Source organism: Benincasa hispida, chromosome 9, assembly GCF_027475165.1.
Source record: "Benincasa hispida cultivar pf3 chromosome 9, pf3_genome.v1.1, whole genome shotgun sequence".
Lineage (NCBI taxonomy): Eukaryota > Viridiplantae > Streptophyta > Magnoliopsida > Cucurbitales > Cucurbitaceae > Benincasa > Benincasa hispida.
The window spans coordinates 19812937-19828536 of NC_143486.1; the positions used below are offsets into that span (position 1 = coordinate 19812937).

Consider the following 15600-nt stretch of genomic DNA (forward strand, 5'->3'; position numbering starts at 1 on the left):
ATATTTAAAACCATAATTCTCCAATTGGATGAAGAAGACGATCGAACATCCCTACAATTATGGCCAACTAAATCGCCTTAAGAAGGGATGAAGAAGATGAAACAACGCCCCTATAGTTGAGGAATAGAAAATCTCATTAATCATATATTAACTACATTAAAATATAAACAGATATTTATATAAACAACAAAAAGTATTAAAAAAAAAAGCTCATTAATGACCAAAAGAAAAGGCGACTGATTAATTACAAGAAAAAAAACTGATATACTTAAAAATAGAAAAAAGAGTAAAATTATCCAAAAATGTCTCTAAAAACTTTCAATGAAAAAATTTTAATTTTAATTTAAGGATATTCATGAAATATGTGGCCCAAGACGAATTTTCATGTAAAAATCTCTTAAAAAAAATGTAACCTCAAGGAAAAATATTACTTCAAAAAAGGAAAAAAAAATCCATCTTTTAAGATTTTCCATCAGTCAAACATCTTTTGATTAGGACAATAACGGTTCACCATATTAATATTGAAGGTGTATCCTCGCAATGGATAAAAATTAGAATTGATTTTAAATATAGAAAAATAAACTAAAATATTTACGAGATATAGTAAAATTTTATAACTATCAATGATATACGCTGATAGATCAATATCCTGATAGACATTCATAGAAGTCTATCAATGTCTATCAGCATCTATCATTGAGAGTTTTAAAATTTTTCTAGATTTTGTAAATATTTTCAACAGTTTTACCATTTGAAATAATTTCCCTAAAAATTATCTCCCATTTTAAAATTGTTGCATTTTTACTTAGGAAATTGTTAGAAATAACACTATCAAGTTTTCACTTTTCAAAACAAACACACATTTTGAAAAACTCGTTAAAGTAGTTTTCCTTGGTCCATCTCGAGCAAGATCGACCACCAAGATTTAGTTAAGAAATTAACTTTTTCTAACTTATCAATTTTTTTAGGCATGAAATGTCAGGCATATTAACAGTGAGATTCTAAAGATTTTTCAAATATAATATAATCTATTCAAATCTTATATCATTTAAAAATTTCTTCAAATTCAATTATTTTTTACCAAATCTTATATCAAATTTTTATATAATTTTTCAAATCTTTACCCTTATTTATGTTTCCACAGTTATATAAATTTTCAGGTGGATTTACCAATTATGATTTTTCGGATGGATCTCAAATGCACCGTGATTTTAAAATTTTGTAAACAATCAAAATTTGCAAATAAAAAATTAAGATTTGGGAAAATATAAAGATTATCTTGTTAATCCGCCGACAAGATTTCACTGAAAAAGTCCAAATATATAGAATCTTAGTGTTAATTTTGTCCGAGTTATACCAAGATTCTTTATATCTCCCAAATCTTACTTATTATTATTGTTTTTTTGTTGGCAAAGTTTGATCTTTGTGCTGAAAGATTTGAAAAATTAAGTAAGATTTGATATAAAATATGGAAAGATTACATTATGTTTAGAAAAATTGAAAGAATCTCGATGTTAATTGCTTGGGATTTCACCAAGAAAGCCTAAAACAATATGTTAGGTTGACCACTCTTCATGTAACGACCCGACCCCCTAGAATTTAAGTTAGGCCGTTACTAAAATACATGCATGCATAGAACGTAAAACGACACTACTTTATGATAAAGTAAATGCTAAATAGATAAAGGGAGTTCAAAAGTTCTTTATTAAATGCAAATGTTAAAACAATAATGGGGTACCCATAAATCATAAAGATTAATAAATACATATGAAAAACAATTCTTAATAATAAGTTTCAAACATCAAAACTAAACATTAGAAAAAGCATGAAAAGAACTCTAAATCTCATGATGCGGAAACGTAAAAACTAGTCCCAGTGGCTCGATCACGAATTCCACTTGTCCATCGCCGATGCATCTCTACCCTTACTTGAAACAACAACATAAAAAAGAATGAGTATAAAATACTCAGTAAGTAACCCCATTAATGGGGTCAGGCTGGGCATCTATGTTCTCTAGATACCCACCTCTATCACATATACACAGGAAACAAGTAGAAGACTGAGTCCTATCCTACTGTAGTTAAGTATGCCCACTACCTCTAGTGAATCCCGAAGGAGACACAAACTGGTAAATCCCGAAGGAAACACAAACTGGTGAATCCCGAAGGAAACACAAACTGGTGAATCCCGAAGGAAACACAAACTGGTGAATCCCGAAGGAAACACAAACTGGTGAATCTCGAAGGAAACAAAAAATCTAATGGGCATCTAACTAATCAGTAAAGACATTCGCATAGTCTCAATATCAAAATCATCACCGTACGAATCTATGACATACATATAATCCGATGAGCATCAAAATCATCAGCGAAAACCCATGGACACCAGTAAATCTAAGAAGCAGACGTCGGCTGGACTGGCGGCGTGGCAAACAGTCAGCGGCAGAACTAGACGGATCGAGTAGCGCGAGGGTCTGCAGGGCTGGATGGACTAGCGGCGCGCGAGTCAAGGGTTGGGTGGTGCGCAGCTGCGAACACGGAGGTTGGGCAGCGTGAACTGAAGAGCGGTGGCTCCTCCGGTTCAGGCTCGAAGAGGGCGGCAAAGAAATTTCTCACAGGGGGTCGTGCGTGGAAAAGAAGAAGGAAAGGGTTCTCTTTTTTTTTATAATAATAATAATATAACAAAAAAAGAAATAAATTTAATTACATTTAATTCCTTTTCGTTTTATATTATTAAATTTCTTTCTGTTTTATAAGAAAATTAATTCCTGCTATTAATTTTCAAATTGAATTTCAAAATGAATAAGTTCACGCCAACAATTAAATTCCTGCACTTACACTTGAAGTCCAAAATTCTAAAAATGCCCTCCAACTAATAACAATTACTGAAATTCCAAATAATAAAGTTACTGAAATTATATAATTACTAAAAAAAATGTGCGGGGTGTTACATTCTTCCCTCCTCAAAGTACTTTCGTCCTCGAAAGTTTATTCTTGAAGAAAAAACACTCCGAGGGTGTTACATTCTTCCCTCCTCAAAGAACTTTTGTCCTCGAAAGTTCATTCTTGAAAAAAAAAAAAAAGCTCTGGGTAGTGGGCCTTCATCTCATCCTCTCGTTCCCAAGTAGCCTCCTTGGACTGGTGATTCTGCCACAGGACTTTCACAAAAGTAATTTTCCGGTGACGCAATGTCTTTACTTCTCTGGCGAGGATCTCTATAGGTTTCTCTTCGTAGCTCAAGTTGTCATTCAACTGCAAAGGCTCAAAGTCAACTACATGGGATGGGTCTGTCACATACTTCCTTAGCATCGAAACATGGAAGACATTATGAACTGGAGACAGTGCTGGGGGCAATGCCAAACGGTAAGCTACGGGGCCAACTCGTTCCAGGACCTCAATAGGTCCAATGAATCTGGAACTCAACTTTCCCTTCCTACCAAACCTCAGAATACCTTTCATGGGTGCCACTTTTAAGAACACTTTCACACTAGTCTCAAATTTCAGGTCCTTACGTCTTACGTCGGCATAGCTCTTCTGTTTGCTCTGAGCTGTTTGCATACGAGCCCTGATCTTCTGTATTGCCTGATTCGTGGTCTGCACCAATTTAGGTCCTAACAATTTCCTCTCTCTTATCTCATCCCAACACATAGGAGACCTACAACTCTTCCCATATATGGCCTCAAAGAGTGACATCCCAATAGTGGACTGGTAACTGTTATTATAAGCGAACTCCAATAAGTGCAAGTGAGCATCCCAGCTTCCTGAAAACTCTATGGCATAGGCACGCAACATGTCTTCCAGTATTTGATTCAATCTCTCTGTTTGCACATCAGTCTGAGGGTAAGCTGTACTGAAGTCTAACCGGGTCCCCAAAGCTGCCTGAATACTTTTCCTGAAGTTAGACGTGAAACGAGGGTCTCTGTCCGACACGATGGACACGGGCACTCCATGCAATCTTACCACCTCCTTCATGTATATTTGTGCCCACTTATTCACTGAAAAGGTAGGCTTCCCAGGTATGAAATGTGCTAACTTCGTAAGTCCACGACCCATATCACAATGAAACCTTTGACGGTCCGAGGCAACCCCACGATGAAGTCCATAGACACATTCTCCCACTTCCATTCCGGTACACTCAATGGTTGTAACAAGCCTGCTAGCTTCTGCCTCGGGGCTTTCACCTGCTGGCACATCAAGCACTTACTGACGAAACTCTGCAACCTCTCTTTTCATATCATTCCACCAGTAGTAACATTTCAGGTCCCGATACATCTTGGTGCTGCCTGGGTGAATCGAAAATAAGAAACTATGAGCCTCTGACAACAACTCATCTTTAATATCACTAACTGCTGGCACGCATAAACGCCCTTGATAAAGGAGCCCACCTTCCACTGAAACTGAGAATTCTCCATCCTGGCCTGATTCCACCCTACGAACTCTCTCTTCCAGATAAGGGTCGTCTCGCTGCGCATCAATAATCTTCTGCCTTAGACTCGATCGCACCGACAACTGTACTAACTGTGCCATAACCTTTCCCACGGCCACTGCAATCTCTACCCTCTCCAGTTCCTTACACAAGTGAGCCTGTCTGGTAATGAGCGCTGCTGAATGGGCCATCTTTCTGCTTAGAGCATCTGCCACTACATTTACTTTTCCCGGGTGGTACAAAGTTCCACATTCATAATCCTTCACTAGCTCCAACCACCTTCTTTGCCTCATGTTTAATTCTTTCTGAGTGAAAATTTCTTCAAACTCTTGTGGTCGGTGAAGATCTGTATCTTCTCTCCATATAAGTAATGTCTCTAGATCTTGAAAGCGAAAACTACTACTGCTAACTCTAAGTCATGCGTGGGTAATTCTGTTCATGCTTCTTCAGCTGACGTGAAGCGTAAGCAACTACTCTGCCCTGCTGCATCAATACGCATCCCAACCCTTTCTTGGACGCATCACTGTAAATGATAAAACCACCTAATCCATCCGGTACTATAAGAACTGGGGCTGAAACCAGCCTCTGCTTGAGGTCCTGAAAACTATTTTCACAAGCCTCATTCCAAACAAATGTTGCTCCCTTCCGGGTCAACTGAGTTAATGGGGCGGCTATGCGAGAGAATTCCTTTACAAATCGTCTATAGTAGCCTACTAACCTTAGGAAACTGCACACCTCACTGATTGTGGTTGGACGAGCCCAACTCGTAACTACCTCAACCTTTTCAGGATCCACAGAGACACCTTCCTTCGATACTACATGCCCTAGGAAGGACACCTGCTTCAACCAAAATTCACATTTAGAAAACTTAGCATATAGCTTATTGGCCCTCAACGTCTCCAAAACTTTCTGCAAATGCTTCTCATGCTCGGCCTCTGTCTTGGAATAAATCAATATGTCATCAATAAAAACAATCAGGAAGGTGTTGAGGAATTTCTTGAACACCCTATTCATTAGATCCATGAACACTGTTGGTGCATTTGTTAGACCGAACGATATCACTATGAACTCATAATGTCCATACCTCGAACGAAAATCTGTTTTGGGTATGTCATTGTCCTTTATTCTCTTGACCGGAGATCAATCCTAGAGAATATCGTAGCTCCCTGCAATTGGTCAAACAAATCATCGATCCTGGGAAGGGGATACTTATTCTTGACGGTCACCTTGTTCAGCTCTCTGTAATCAATGCACAGACGTAACGATCCATCCTTCTTTTTCATAAACAAAACAGGTGCACCCCATGGTGACACGCTAGGGCGTATGAAACCCTTGTCCAATAACTCCTGCAATTGGACCTTTAGTTTCTTCAACTCTGCCGGGGCCATCCTGTATGGAGCCTTCGAAATAGAGGTTGTGTCTGGCTCCAATCCAATGGCAAAATCTATCTTTCGCTATGGGGGCAGTCCGGGAAGATCTTCTGGAAAAACGTCTGGAAAATCCCTCACTACTAGCTCCGAAGTCAAGGTGACTTCATTCTCTCTAGTGTCCACCACACTGGCCATAAAGCCCCAGGCTCCTTCGTCGAATAGTCTACTGGCCTTCAATGCGGAAATCACTTTGGGTGTAGGACTACGGTCCTAACCCTTTTAAACTTAAAACTGGCTCCTGTAGGAGGGTTAAAGATGACCTCCTTACGGGAGCAATCTATACTGGCATGATTAGCAGCTAACCAATCCATGCCCAATATAACATCAAAATCGTGCATATCTAAAATTATCAGGGTTACATCTAATGTGCGATTGGCTACCTCTACCTGACATGCTTTTATCTTTTCTGTAGCTAACAGATCTCTCCTGATGGAGTGGAAATGGAAAATGCAAATGGCAAAGATTCTGAGTCTAACATGGCATACTTCACAAATACAGCAGATATAAACGAGTGCGAAGAGCCAAAGTCAAATAAAACAAGAGCAGGGTGTCCCAAAATGGGAAGTGTACCTGTCACCACGGTGCCTGACTTCTCGGCCTCACGCCGAGTGGTAGAAAAACCCTACCCTGCTGTTGCTGACGGCTTGGGCCTCCCTAGAACGAACTTACGGGCTGGCCCCTATGATCAGACGCATTCCTCCTTGGGCATCTATCTGACATATACCCCTTCTAGCCACATCGAAAACAGATCCTAGAGCCGGCTAGACAATGTCCCCAGTGTTGCTTACCACAAGTGGTACATATTGGCCTATCCTCCCTGCCAATCACAGCCTGGGAACCCTATTGTCCCCACTAACGTAAAGCATTCACTGTGTTCTGGCTCCTCTGCTGATGTTCAAAAGCCCTATGCTCAGCCTTCCTTTTCTGACCTGCGGAGGTCCCAATCCCGAATGACCTCTTGTATTCCTCTCCCACCTGGGAGTCGGCATCAATCCTCACGAGCCCGTAGTACCGCAGCATACGTCTTGAGATCCAAGGCATGCACCATCCCTCGTAGTCCGCTCCTCAGGCCCTGGATAAATCTCTCGGTCCTCGCTGCCTCGGTGGCTACTAGTTCAGGAGCAAAGCAAGACAGCTTATCGAATTCTTGCTTGTATTCCTCCACCGAAATAACCCCCTGCCTCAAGTTCAAGATTTATGCCTGTTTATTGTATCGGGTGTTGGCCGAGAAGTACTTCTCATAAAAGCGTTCCTTGAACTACTCCCAGGTTGCAAGTTCACCACCAGTATCAATCATCTTTTCTGCTGAACGTCACCTGATTTTCACGTTATCAGTCAACATGAAGACTGCGCATTGAAGCTTGTGCTCTTCCGGGCACCTCATAAAAGAAAATAGTGTCTCAATAGATGACAGCCACATCTCTGCGTTGATGGGGTCCCCTAACAATCCATCAAAGGGGTGAGGGTCATACTTCTGGAAATCCCTTAGATGTTTAGCCTCAAGAGACAAGCCTTGCATACCTCTGTCCTGCGGTCGGGTCTGTCGTAATGGCTCGGGTGGCACCGGTTCCTTCTGAGCCTGGGTCTGGGTAGTCTGTCCTGTCATTGTGCTACAGATCAGTTCCTGTAGCTTTCTCATTAGAGCGGATGCAACAGCTTCAATAATTCTAGCTTCCATCGCCTGTTCATCAACTTGGGTCACAGGCAGGATTGAAGCTGCCAGAACAGTCTGGCTACTCTCTGCTTGCATTTCTTCTCTAGTTGACTTAGGTGCCATGTCCTGTCATAAATTCGTAAGTTAACTAACTATTTATGGGTCTTTCTGCATTTAAAACACTACATCATTGTTCTCATATATGCATTGAAACTTTTATTAGTAGAACGTACCTGGCGATGATGAGGGATCCGTTTCTGGGCCACAGGGACTATCTAGACTTACGTAGTAAGTCAGTCTACAGAACCCAAAACATGGGCTCTGATACCAACTGTAACGACCCGACCCCCTAGGACTTAAGTTAGGTCGTTACTAAAATACATGCATGCATGGAACGTAAAACGACACTCCTTTATGATGAAATAAATGCTAAATAGATAAGGGGAGTTCAAAAGTTCTTTATAAAATGCAAATGTTAAAACAATAATAGGGTACCCATAAATCATAAAGTTAATAAATACATATGAAAAAAAATTCTTAATAATAAGTTTCAAACATCAAAACTAAACATTAGAAGAAGCATGAAAAGAACTCTAAATCTCATGATGCGGAAGCGTAAAAACTAGTCCTAGTGGCTCGATCACAACATGAGAAAGAATGAGTATAAAATACTCAGTAAGTAACCCTACTACTGGGGTCAGGCTGGGCATCTATGTTCTCTAGATACCCACCTCTATCACATATACACATGAAATAAGAAGGAGACTGAGTCCTATCCTACTGTAGTTAAGTATGCCCACTACCTCTAGTGAATCCCGAAGGAGACACAAACTGGTGAATCCCGAAGGAGACACAAACTGGTGAATCCCGAAGGAAACACAAATTGGTGAATCTCGAAGGAAACACAAAATCTAATGGGCATCTAACTAATCAGTAAGGACATTCGCACAGTCTCAACATCAAAATCATCACCGTACGAATCTATGACATACATATAATCCTCAACACCATGGCTCTACCACATACACATATACCTCAACATCATGGTTCTACAACATACATGTATACCTCAACATCATAGTTCTACAACATGCATGTATACCTCAACATTATCAGATCAAATACAATCATATGGAAGCACATACCATGTCATACTAGTATTCAAGTGTCTATGTGCATATTTAAATAATTCAGATCTCGTACCAGATCATACTATCAATTTATCATGCTAACATTCTGCCATAACATACATTCATCATACTAGCATACATCTAAAGTCTGGCCCGTGGGCAGTTCCAGTAGTAAAATTACTTACCTTAATCGAAATTCTACAGATAAAATCAAACAACCAACGATGACAACGGTTTGAAGTAACAGCCCTAACATACGAATACAACCCTTAAATTTCAGTCCAACAATAATTGCGAAACCTCAAATTCAAATCCAAAATACCCAAAAGCTTACCCAAAGAAACTTGATCAACAACCACTCCCAAGATTTCAACTCCAAAAATCTCCTCCTAACAGATTTTAAGTCCCAATGGACGACGACATGGAACCTTAAAGATACAAGGGCAAAAATCTCCTCCTAACAGATTTTAAGTCCCAATGGACGACGACATGGAACCTTAAAGATACAAGGGTTAAGTCAACATTTAATTCAGTAATCAAAGCGTGCCCACAAACCAACAACAAGGACCATAATTCTTATCAAAACTCTTGTCGAACAATCTCGAATCCACTGGACAGCCGCTTCTGTAATATCCCAAGCTCAAATCTAAAATCAAAATAATGCGGCTAATTTAATCTTTATTCCAACTTAGTGGGTATTAAAAAATCCTTCAAAAAACCTAACCACAAAATAGATCTTACCAAATTCCAGATTCCGGCAAAAACCCATATGGCAGTGGCCGACTACCGAAAACCAATGGACACCAGTAGATCTAAGAAGCGGACAACGGCTGGACTGGCAGCGTGGCGAACGGTCAGCGATGAAACTAGATAGATCGAGCGGCGTGAGGGTCTGCAGGGCTGGATGGACGAGTGGCGTGCGAGTCAAAGGCTGGGCGGCGCGCGGCTGCGAACACGAACGAGGCTAGGCGGCGCGAACTGAAAAGCGGCGGCTCCTCCGATTCGGGCTCGAAGAAGGCGGCAGCGAGATTTCTCATGGGGGGAGGGTCGTACGTGGAGAAGAAGAAGGAAAGGGTTCTCTTTTATATATATATATAATAATAAAAAAAAAAACAAAAAAGGAAATAAATTTAATTACATTTAATTCCTTTCCGTTTTATATTATTAAATTCCTTTCCGTTTTATAAGAAAATTAATTCCTGCCATTAATTTTCAAATTGAATTTTAAAATGAATAAATTCACGCCAACATTTAAATTCCTACAATTACACTTGAAGTCTAAAATTCCAAAAATGCCCTTCAACTAATAACAATTACTGAAATTCCAAATAATAAAGTTACTGAAATTACATAATTACTATAAAAAATGTGTGGGGTGTTACATTCTTCCCTCCTTAAAGAACTTTCGTCCTCAAAAGTTTATTCTTGAAGAAAAAACACTCTGGGGGTGTTACACTTCACAAGGCCGAAATACTCAAGATCAATGCTGGAAAGATGAAGAAATGACTCAGAAATATTCTGCCAAATCCTCGATGCTCGACGTCTTCCTACTCGATCCTCAATGAGAATTTCCTTATTCGTCTGACGAGTCTCTATTAAGTCCTCGATGGAACTCGATGACAACAGAACTAATACTCGATGGTACTCGACGATTCTTGAACGATACTTGGTGCGATTCGAAGGTGAAAATGATGTACTCGAACTTAATCGATAACGAAGAATCGATGCATGATTAACTCGATATTTAGATTACTCGATGTGATTTAAAAGATAATTGAATGGCGCACGACTTTCAGTAAAGAAAAAACTCATATGAAAAAGAAAGATAAGGCAAGAAGATGGAGAGACAGTATTTACGTTGTACGGTAAGATTGCCTACGTCCACGAGAAGATCTGAATTCTTTTATTGCATACAGTTTTTTTGTTTTCAGAAAGCTAAGGAAAATGATGACAACTCTTTGTTTTGAATTTAAAATCACTAGTGTTTATAGAGTATACCAACTGACTATTTACAAAGTTAGTTATAAACAAACAAAAAACTGAGGTATTTGAGTCAAATCTTCTTCACAATAGATAAGTTAAAGAAAAAAAAGTTAAATTTTTATGTAATTCTCAGTGCTCAATCTCAGGCGAAAGTAGGCCAAGAAAAATTATTGTAACGAGTTTTTAAAAAATTGCTAGTTTTTGAAAGATGAAAACTTGAGGAGGTTATTTCTGACAACCCTTTTACTTTTCAAGATTTCAACTTAGAAGCAATATTTTGGTTAGTTTGCATTCAAGTGGTGGTAAGCAGTTAGGGACGTTTACGGCAGGACAAGACTGGCAACAAGGAGCGATTAGAGCTTTTTCAACAACGAAGAGCTATTTTTTACAACAGAGATGAATTGTTAGAAATGATATTTTACTGCGGAGGAGAGATTTTTTTCACGATGTTGTGTAGATGAGCTCATCCATCTTCTCATCTCCTAAATCATTTTCAAGTAAACATAACCAACGATGTTTGGTGAATGGACCAAATAGACATTAACCCCAGACTTTAAAGACTAAAAGCAGATTTTTCAATTTTGAGTTTAGTTTTCATTTGAGCGTTGTAGGTTTCAAAATGTTATATTTTTACCATTGAGTTTTGAGTTTTATTTTCATTTGGTCCTTAAATTTCTAGGTTTACACATTTATCATTGATTTTTTCATTAATGGTATGTTTGGTACAGAAAGTTTGATTAAGTTGAGTTGGTAAAAATTATCGGTGGGTAATAATTGTGCGTGTAGAGTTGAGCTAAATTGGTAATAATTGTATGTGTTTGTGGTGTTGAGTCAAATTAGTTTAGAAAGTCTGCATTTTGTGTGTAGAGTTGAGTTGTGTCGAGTTATGAATATCAAGTGTAGTTTTTTGTTACTTAAAAAATATGCATTTATTATGTGTTATCTTTGTCGTCGTTGTCGTTGTCATCATTATCATCACCATCATCATCATAATCATCATCATCATGATTTTGTTTTTTGTTTTTCGTTTCTATTATCATTTTTTTTTCATAACTTTTTACTCTGCCATTTAACTACACGTACTTTTCCAAATTCTTAACACTCATTTGAGATGCGAACTCAATAAACAAATAAATAAAATATTTTACAATGTTCTACATGTAAGTATTGCATTTAATGCAGACAAAATACTATTATTTATACAATCAAACACCTTACAACATTCATTAACGGTTGTGGAACATATGAGTTAAACATGGACAAAAATAGGGTTATCTTTAGGGGCATATTTACGTGTTCACAATAAATAAATAAATAAGATATATATATATATATATATATATAAACGTGGCCAACAATGTGTCAATTTCACGCCTACAAACAAATATTATTCATTAAGCTAGTCGATTTTATGCATAATTAAAAAAAAAGTATGAAATTAAATAAAATTATGATAAATACATTTGTAGATATAATTTTTTGGTGAGTGAAAAAATAGGTTACATTATTTTAGATCAAATTGGAGCAAATTTGAAAATTAAAAATAAAAAAATGTAGGAGAATTTGAGATCAAATTTATGTACATAAAAGAAAAATCAGTAGAACTTCAACTCTACACCCAAATACAAGATTTCTTAAATTTTGACTGAACAAATATGTTCTTCAAATTCAAACTATTTAACTCCACATTAATTAAACACTTCAAATTTTATTTTAAAATTAAACACTTGAAAAGATAAACCAAATGAATCATAATTTTTCAAGACTAAATAATCAAAACTTAATAATTGAACTCACGCTCTAAACACCCTCTAAGTAATTATTTATGAGCAAAAAAAAGTCATAATTTGAACATAAAGATATAATAGATACTATGAGAGCACTAAAAAAAATTTTAACTCACCGTTGGAACACATCGCAATATATATTCAACAATTAATATTATATGCCATTACTTATCTAGACTCAATATTACGAGGATCTTTGGCCAAATTTTGTTAAAAAGAAACATAATATTGTATAAATTAAATTAGTTTTGATTTCATATTTTCAAATTAGCCCAGAATCTTTTTAGTCAGAATCTAATTATCATGGAAATGAACAATAAAATTAAAAAATAAACTGCTAATATATTGTTTTCTTTATAGAAATTTGAACAACTTCAAATCGGAATAGTTGGAATTTTCTTTATTGAAATTGAAACACATTGTCCAAAATTAAAAGGGAAAGGGATATGATAAGTTTTCCTTTTTAATTTAGAAAAAGGATATGATAAGTTAAAATGTTTAAATTTATTTTTCTAATAGGAGGTTGATTCTCTCTACTTATAAAAATAACTCCACGCCTTATTCTAAAATTTATGTTCATCTGAATTAAAAATTTTGGTGGCTATTCTCTCTCAACCATTATTTTTCTTTGCCGTAATCGCTTTTTTCTTTTTCTTTCTGCCGGCGAATTCAGTGAAGCACTCAGTTGAAGGTATAAACACTTATAACCCATACATTATATTTTCTTATCGCTTTCTTTAATTTCCAGATTTGTTAATCATTTTTTTTCCTTTTGGTTTTGATCATTTTGCAGACGTTATTCTATAATAAAAGGAAGGGAGAAATTACTTCTTGATTTTGGAGATGTCTAATTGGAATCAAGTGAAGGTTTTAGGTAAAGGTTCTCATGGTACAGTGTTCTTAGCAGGGCCAACTAGTGCACCTCTTGATTTTGTTGCTCTTAAAGTAGTTTTGGTAGAATATGTTTATTCACTCATGATAGAAGAAACTATTTTGCTCAATTTTAATGGATGTCCTGAAATTATTCAACGCGTTGGGAGTGGTATTTGTTTTGAAGGGGACTCTCTTGATACTGTTACTTACAACCTTACATTGGAGTATGATGCCGGAGGTAGTTTAATAGACTTGATTAGGCGACGAGAGAAATTTCCAGAGGTTGAGGTCAAAGAGTATCTCAAAATGATTTTAAGAGGTCTTTGTTGTATTCATGAGCGAGGGTATGTACATGGCGATATCAAAGTAGATAATATTCTTGTGTTCCCCGATGATACTGGCAAGGTGAAGTTGAAGATAGCTAACTTTGGGCTTTCCAAGAAATGCGATGAGTTTGAGGAAGTGGCGATATCCACCAATGCCAAACCAAGATTTAGAGGAACACCAAAATATATTTCACCAGAATCCATTCTTTTTGGTAAGATCAATACTTCACTTGATATCTGGTCTTTGGGTTGTGTTTTAATTGAAATGATTTATGGAAAGCCGGAATGGAGTGATTGTAAAACTCTGGGACAACTAGTGAAAAAGATTGTGAATCAAATGGATCTACCAGCAGACATTCCAGAAGAATTATCTAGAGAAGGAAGAGATTTTCTTTCAAAATGTATCGATCAAAAGTCTGAACAAAGATGGACGGCTAATATGCTACTCAAACATCCTTATCTTAAAGAAGAATATAAAGTTGATGAGTTGTTCTCGACTCAAAGTTTACCTGATTTATCAGATATAGAATGGTTTGAAGAAAGAGGATTTTTATAGAAGTTATTTTGAGCTAAAGTCTCAAGATAAATAGATAAGTGACTTTGACTTACTTGAAGATCTCTATTGCAGCCAAAAATAGAACCACTTGACTATTTTGGCTGTTAAAATAGTCCGCCTTCAAAATTACCGAAAATTTGTCAGTTTTTTAATGTAAGTAATTAACTATATACTATTATTTATGATATTGATATTCCTTAAAAAATTTGCTTTCATAAATCCCAATAGCAAGATTTTACTTTTAAAATGGTTGTATGTTTCTTTTCTTCAAATCGTTACATTATTCTTCTAGCAATGTCCGTAAATTCCTCTTCTTGCATATTTAACAAAAGAATTTTATGAGATGGTCCTATCGTAGAGTAACCAACAACCTACGTGTGTCAGTGAGAATTTGAATTTATAATAATTTGAAATTAAAAATGTTTGGCCCAAATTTATTAAGTTTATTTTTGGGGTGAAAGGTTGTTTAAGAGTAATCTAAGTTTATATAGGTTTTTTTCCCTCTTTCCTATATCATTTTGGTGTTATACAATAAGAGCTATATTTCAATGATTTTCTTTACAGAATTCAATTTATATAATTTGTACCGTCAATCTTTATGTTTTAGACATTAAGCTAGACTATTTTATGAATATTTTAAAATTTGTGTTAGTACCAATTTTGAGTTCATTTATAATATGTTTGTTTAATTAAAGGACAAAAATATCATTTGATTTTAAGTTTAGGAGGTTGTATTTATATCAATTTAAACCTCAAATTTGATGGATTGTATCAATTTTAACCTTTATCTTTAAATTTCATGAACTTAAATAAAAGTTTTGACTGATTGTATCAATTTTAACCCTAATAGAATCTACACTATTGATCAAGTTCTATTAGGACGTGTGTTGTTGGTTTTATGATGGGATCTCAGATAGACATTTAATGTTCTTTGTTTCACATAATTTTATTTTTTAAAACTCAAGCTATTACTTATTGGCATAAATTTTCTGATTTTAATATCTGAGAGAAGAATAGGTATGAAACAATAGAGAGTAACACATACATTTGAGTGTGGGTACCTTGGGGTATTGAAACAATATTGCCTGTTATTGATGAAGAATGTTGAAGAAGAAGAAAAAAATGGTGAAGAAAGAAGAAGAAAAGGTTTGAGTTGAGAAAGAAGAATGGGAGGGGGAAGGAAAGAAAAAAAAATTAAAAAAGAAAAAGAAAAATGAAGTATAGCTTTTATGCTTCCTTTTAATTCATTGAATTTTTTTCTTTAATTTTTTTAAATCATTTTTTCCCTCTAATTTTCTTTTCTTTACTTCATATTCCGAATTTTTGCTTTTTATATTCATCCACTCATTTTCTTGTATTGCCATTTCACACAAACATATTAAGTTATAAATTGTATTATGTTAACTACCTTAAATTTTATTTACCTCTCCCTTTGC

General features: G+C 36.2%; 2 protein-coding genes across 2 annotated transcripts; one reads left to right on the top strand and one right to left on the bottom strand.

Moving 5' to 3' along the window:
- Window positions 1-4199: 4199 nt before the first annotated feature.
- On the bottom strand, window positions 4200-4718 carry LOC150033678 (uncharacterized). Its single transcript, XM_090317016.1, has one exon. The coding sequence runs from the start codon at window positions 4716-4718 to the stop codon at window positions 4200-4202; it is 519 nt and encodes a 172-aa protein (XP_090173142.1).
- An 8534-nt stretch (window positions 4719-13252) lies between these two features.
- Window positions 13253-14164, top strand: LOC120084607 (mitogen-activated protein kinase kinase kinase 20-like). The gene has a single exon (XM_039040414.1). It carries the CDS (start codon window positions 13253-13255, stop codon window positions 14162-14164), a length of 912 nt encoding a protein of 303 aa, XP_038896342.1.
- The last annotated feature ends 1436 nt before the right edge of the window (window positions 14165-15600 follow it).

What these genes read in the sequence shown, in the direction of transcription:
- LOC150033678 (XM_090317016.1), bottom strand. Translation starts at nt 4,718, where the DNA reads ATGAGGCAAAGAAGGTGGTTGGAGCTAGTGAAGGATTATGAATGTGGA.
- LOC120084607 (XM_039040414.1), top strand. Translation starts at nt 13,253, where the DNA reads ATGTCTAATTGGAATCAAGTGAAGGTTTTAGGTAAAGGTTCTCATGGT.